Genomic DNA, 5,797 nt, shown 5'->3' with positions numbered 1-5,797 from the left:
AGCTTTCCTTCTCCTTCCGCTTGCTCCATTCCTGTCCAGAGAGTGGTCCTGAGATAGCTCACAGGCAAGCAGGCTTCCCTTCTGCCCTGGCCTGGGGTGGGTCTGTGAAGCCTATGCAGTCCCCATTCCACAGACACATACACAAAAATGCAAACTCCACCTGCCTTACTCAGGCCACCTTTGGCTACCAGGTTGGGGGCTTCTCTGTGTCCATCTTAGAGGAAGGCTTCTAAGTGCCAGAGCCTGGAACCAACAGTAGAAATGTGGGGGTGACTTCTAACTCGTTCTTGCCTGGTGACACCACCTTCTGCCTTACAGCGGCCTTCCTCACACAGACTGTCTGCTTGGACGACACAACAGTCAAGTTCGAGATCTGGGACACAGCTGGACAGGAGCGGTATCACAGCCTGGCCCCCATGTACTATCGGGGGGCCCAGGCTGCCATCGTGGTCTATGACATCACCAACACAGTAAAGATTTTCCCTTCCTTCTCTCCCTGCTCTTCATCTTCTCAAAGCCCCAGAAATCAGGTTATAAAAGCCCCGACTTCAGGCCTCTCGACTCTGTTCCTGAGTAGGGTGTGGGCAGATTTCCTCTGTTGTTTGGGGGCATCACGCCAGAATCTTTAGGTGGTGACATCTTAGATACTTTGGCTGTGGCAGCTCAGGCTTCTCTAGTGAGTGGCCTTCGGCGGAATGCCTCCTCTGTACCTTTGACATTCTGGCCCTGTCTCCTCAGGATACGTTTGCACGGGCCAAGAACTGGGTGAAGGAGTTACAGAGGCAGGCCAGTCCCAACATCGTCATTGCACTCGCGGGAAACAAGGCTGACCTGGCCAGCAAGAGAGCTGTGGAATTCCAGGTGAGCAGGTGGACAGGGCTCGGGGGAAGGAGTAAGCAGCCACTTGGCCTCCCAGGTTGCTCCTGGGCTTTGGGAAGAACCTCACTAGGAAGCAGCTGGGGAGCCTACATCTATTGTCCTCTCATGACTCAAGCTTGGGCTTAAAAGGGATTGTCATCTGCCTATCCCTTGTTTTTCCCTATGGTGGTGGGGGGTGTGTGTGTGTGGATATCTGAGGCTGCTCCTTATTTTCTCTTATAAACTGACTTTTTAATTAAGCTTATTGGAAAAGAAATACTTTCTTAATGTAATACATGCACATAGTAAAATTTAAACAGTACGAGAAGGTATATAGAATGAAATTTAAGTCTCTAATCCTAGAAACTCAGCCTTTCTTCCCCGAATTTTCTTGCAGTTTCTTATCTTGCCAGAAGTATGCATGTGTACATGAATCCTTGTACTATACATACTGTATGTTACAATTTTTTTCTTTTCTTTCTTTTTTTTTAATTTTTATTTTGTTTTGTTTTGGCGGCTGGCCAGGGCATGGAGCTAACCCTGGACCTTGCTGTTACCAGCACCACACTCTAACCAACTGAGCTAACTGGCCAGCCTATTACAACTTCTTTCTTTCCAGTCCCTAATTGATGGACTTTTGGGTTGTTTGTAAAAGACTGGAAACAGTGCTGCAGTCAACATCCACACACGTTTGTGCTTTTGTTCAAATGTGCAAGTGTATTTGTCGCATAAGTTTCTGGAAGTATTTCCTAGCCTAGTGATTTTGAAGAGCAAGAAGGCAGAGTGGACCTAGAGAACCCTGAGTGAGATATCTGCTGATGTTCGTGAGCCGAGAGGGATGGGAGTGTAGTGTAGATGTCTCAGGGGAACCCAGAGCAGGGGAGCCTTAGGCCTGAAAACCCCTGCATTTGTCTAGCCAGTCTCCATTGTATATAAGGCACTGTGGACAGGGAAGATTTTCTCCTGGGCCCTGGCCCCTGCCAACATTTCCCTCCCACCCTCTTTCTCATCTTCATCTGAATCAGGAAGCACAAGCCTATGCAGATGACAACAGTTTGCTGTTCATGGAGACATCAGCAAAGACTGCCATGAACGTGAATGAGATTTTCATGGCAATAGGTAAGTTGCCTCTCCTCCCCTCCCCTCTCCTTCCCTCCCCACCACTGTCAGGGTATGTTGCTTGTCTGCTGTTCTGCAGTGGGTCTGTGGGGTCCCTTCCCCAACAGATCTTTCACCAGCTGATAAAATCGTTTTCTTCTTCATCTGACTCCCTGATGTAGGTAGTTCACCCCAGAAGGTCCTAAAGCCTGGGCCAAGTCTCAGCATTTCACTCCCTGACCCCTTTGTCTTGCGACCCACTTCAGAGCCTGCCGTCACCATTCCCCACCCACTTCTTAGGTTTTTTTAAGCTCATTTGGCCCTGGAGTCATCTGGCCTGGGTTCAAATCCTGGCCCTACCACTTATTAGCTCTGTGGTCTTGGGCCGGTTATTTATTTATTTATTTATTTATTTATTTTGGTCTGGAGTCATCTGGCCTGGGTTCAAATCCTGGCCCTACCACTTATTAGCTCTGTGGTCTTGGGCTGGTTATTTAACCTCTCTTTGCTCAGTTTCCTGAGACACTCAGAATGCATCTGGTGCATAGAAGCCCTCAGTATGTTAGTTATCACTGATTGAGTGGTAAAGGCCAGATTCTGCTCCAGTGGAATTGGGAGAGAGTGTTGGGGTACCCCCACAAATGCATTTTCCCCCCTCCTCTTCCAAACAGCTAAGAAGCTTCCCAAGAATGAGCCCCAGAATGCAGCTGGTGCTCCAGGCCGGAACCGAGGTGTGGACCTCCAGGAGAACAACCCAGCCAGCCGGAGCCAGTGCTGCAGCAACTGAGCCCCCCTTGCCTGCCCACTGTCCTCACCTCCTCCGCCTGAATGACCTGACTGGAATCCACTCTAACCAATCGCACTTAACGACTCGGGCCACCACTGGGGCGGGGCAGGGGGAGGGGTCTACCATGATTTCTCCATATAATTTTGATCATAGGCTGGAGTGAGTTATTCCACCTGCACCTTTCTGTACAAATACTAATTCAATTTTAAGTCTTAAGTCACTTTTTTAATATATATGATCTGCTGTTCCCACTTCCTCCCCTTTCTTCTGCTCTCCCACTTTTCCTTTGTTGGTAGTAGCCACATGCTCCTGTTTCCTCCACCCTTGTTTATGGGGATGGCAGGTTGGGGCTGTTACCCTTCCTTTCCCTCTTGCTGAGTAGCAGACTCAGCAGGAGCATCCACATCCTTACCTTGTTTGGAGTGGTCTTGGTTTGGGGTGGTGGGGCAGGCCTTGGGGCGAGGGAAGGGAGAGGCAGCTCTTCCCTCAACTGGCTGTCATCAGGCTGCAGCCCCTACCCCCACCCTGACTCTCAGTGGAGAGGAACCATTCATTACCACAGCATTATTGTGACAGCCACAAACCCATTGCCCACAGCCCCTCCACCCTCGATCACCCTGACCTCTGGCTCTGAGCCCTGTTCTGACCAAATCACGATGATGAGTATTTGGGGGTGGGTGGGTAAGGGGGGGAGTGGGAGGGGATGGAACCAACTTTTTCTGTATTTTGTATTGTATGTTTTCTTCAACATGTAACCAATCAATATCTTGTCAATATAGTCAGCCGATCGTTCGACCTCACACTTGTCTTCCTTGTCTTTCTCTGGCTGAGTTTATCAGACCATGTCCTCTCTAGTTTACTTGAATTTAAAATGAACCACTGAACCTTGTTAGACAAAGCCCTCGCCTCCTAATATGAGGGGTGCTGGTGGTCGTGGCAACCGAGAGAAAGAGCTGTAACTGTGGCAGCTCTAATGGAATGGGGCTGGCATAAGACTGACCTGGGGCTCACCAAGCTAAAAGTTGAGGGTCCTGCACTTGCCTCTTCCCCACCTACCAGATTACACTGCACCCCAGTATGTTTAGTTTATATTTGAAGATGGTTGGTCTCTGAAACACCAGAAATGGCTTCTGGAGTTTTTTGCTTAGTCTCTACTGGGCCTGTGAGGGACTGGATGCTCTTACCCTCCCTGAAGAGCAAGGAACACTGACAACCTGTGGGACGCTGGACTGGTCTTGAGGCCAAGGCTGCAGAGCCTGGCTTTCCTCCCCACTTGTGTCCTCCGCAGCACCTCCACCCCAGGTCCTAGCCAGCCCGTTCTGTCTCTCGGGCCCTCTACTGGTTCTGGAGTCAGGAGAGGTCTGGGCACTCCCAGCCCTCTGCTGCTCCCTGCTGGAGCTGCGGCTCTCAGCTAGGGCTACCCTGTCCCCTCTGGTTTCTCCCAGGGACCAGAGGCCTGATTCTTGGTGGATCACCTTTAGGTCGTCTTCTGCCTCGTTCTACCTGTGGCCCCAATCCCTTTTCTATAGCTCTACCTCTGACCCCAACCCCAGAAAAGACAATGGCCACCAGGTTTGCTGCACACTACGGTTGTTGTTTACTAGGTCAGGCTTGGTTGGAACCCTTCTTCGAGCTGCGGCTCCTGAGCCTCGGTGACGATCCTGTTTGGGCTTCAGGGGGAGACAGCACTCGGTACTGGCCTCGGACGCACAGCTGGCCGGAGGGGGTCAGGCAGCAGGTCATGGCGGTGGTATCCAGGTCGGGTGGTAGTAGCATTTGCCGATACACCTCCTGCGAAATGCGGTAACCACCCCCTTCCGGGTCATGGCCCTCCAGTTCCCGCTGGCCGGTCACCATCAGGCTTTGATCGTCTACTCGCACCAGCAGCTCCTCGGGGGTGAAGCCGTGGGCATCCATCTTCATTTGGAAACCGTCTTCAGCACGGTCATTGCCCTGCACGGCTGCCGGACTGTCCCTGAGCAGCCGCACCGGCAGCACGCCCACCTGACCCTGTTCAGTGAGGGCCACGCTGGGACTTCGGGACGCCGCCCGGCTCTTGTTGGGGACACTGCTACCGACCCGCTGCATCCGAGTGAGCAACTGCTATCCAAGGGCGCGAGGCTCAGAATGCAGGGCTCGGCGCGCAGACGCACGGAGGGGAGGGTCCGCGCGCGGCCCCGCCGAGCTCTGCTCCCTCCGCTCGGTGCCCTTGGTTTCTGCGGATGCCAGCAGAGCTCGGGGTCAGCCGGGCCGGTCCTACCTCAAGGGTCAGGCTGTCAGCCACCCTGTTTTATCCCGGATCCTGCGCTTCTTTCCGGGCGCCTAGGGCTGTTACGGAATGAGGCTGGACGTCCGGAGCCTGACCAAGAGCGGGCGCCCGCGCAGAGCCGAGACCAGAGTGAGCCGCTGGGCAGGACGGGGGCTGTCCCGCCCTCTCAGAACCAGGCCTGGACAAGAAGGACCGTTTCCTGGACAGGGCCGTGAGGGTGGCCTTCCTGGGCCATCCATTCTTGGAGCGCCCTGCCTTTCCTTGACCACGCACAGTCCCACGCTGACACACGGGGACTGGCAGATGGACCCATCTTTCCGGCTTCTCTAGTTCATCTGCCCCGGGGGCCTCCCGTGGGCAGTCTCGAGGCTGGGCTCTGGGTGGGAGCACAAAGCCGAAGCCGCGATTCAGGGCTCCGGGAAAAGCTTCGGCCCTCCTCTGCCTCGTCCCCACCTCGGGAGCCTTCTCCGTGGTTACCGTGGCCACAGCTATGCCTCTGGTGCGTCCCCAGTGTCTTGATAAAAAATCTTTCGTTGAGGGGCCGGCCCGTGGCTCACTCGGGAGAGTGTGGTGCTGACGACACCAAGTCAAGGGTTAAGGTCCCTTTACCAGTCATCTTAAAAAAAAAAAAAAAAATCTTTCGTTGAAGTATAACATACATACAGAAAAGTGCACAGAAAGGTACAGCTGAATGTCACAAGGCAAACAGGCCCGTGTGACCTCCACGCAGCTCGAGAAGCAGAACTGCAGCTGCGTGCAGTTCCCTGTGCGGGGCCCGCGGGGCC

At 53.4% G+C, this 5,797-nt stretch overlaps 2 protein-coding genes across 2 annotated transcripts in view; one reads left to right on the top strand and one right to left on the bottom strand.

Moving 5' to 3' along the window:
- RAB5C (RAB5C, member RAS oncogene family) overlaps nt 1–3,543 on the top strand; it is a 29,830-nt gene extending 26,287 nt beyond the window's left edge. The window contains exons 3-6 of the mRNA XM_008578732.1: nt 319–470; nt 739–861; nt 1,884–1,977; nt 2,628–3,543. Of these exons, the coding sequence (XP_008576954.1) occupies nt 319–470; nt 739–861; nt 1,884–1,977; nt 2,628–2,743 (485 nt within the window). The 3' untranslated portion in view covers nt 2,744–3,543. The remainder of the gene's footprint in view (nt 1–318; nt 471–738; nt 862–1,883; nt 1,978–2,627) is intronic.
- Nucleotides 3,544–4,316: 773 nt separating this feature from the next.
- HSPB9 (heat shock protein, alpha-crystallin-related, B9) lies at nt 4,317–4,881 on the bottom strand. Its single transcript, XM_008578731.1, has one exon. It carries the CDS (start codon nt 4,829–4,831, stop codon nt 4,349–4,351), a length of 483 nt encoding a protein of 160 aa, XP_008576953.1. The 5' UTR covers nt 4,832–4,881; the 3' UTR covers nt 4,317–4,348.
- Between the last annotated feature and the right edge of the window lie 916 nt (nt 4,882–5,797).

Source organism: Galeopterus variegatus, unplaced genomic scaffold, assembly GCF_000696425.1.
Source record: "Galeopterus variegatus unplaced genomic scaffold, G_variegatus-3.0.2 Scaffold1751, whole genome shotgun sequence".
In the NCBI taxonomy this organism is placed as follows: Eukaryota; Metazoa; Chordata; class Mammalia; order Dermoptera; family Cynocephalidae; genus Galeopterus; species Galeopterus variegatus.
This window is presented reverse-complemented; position numbering and strand designations above follow the sequence as displayed.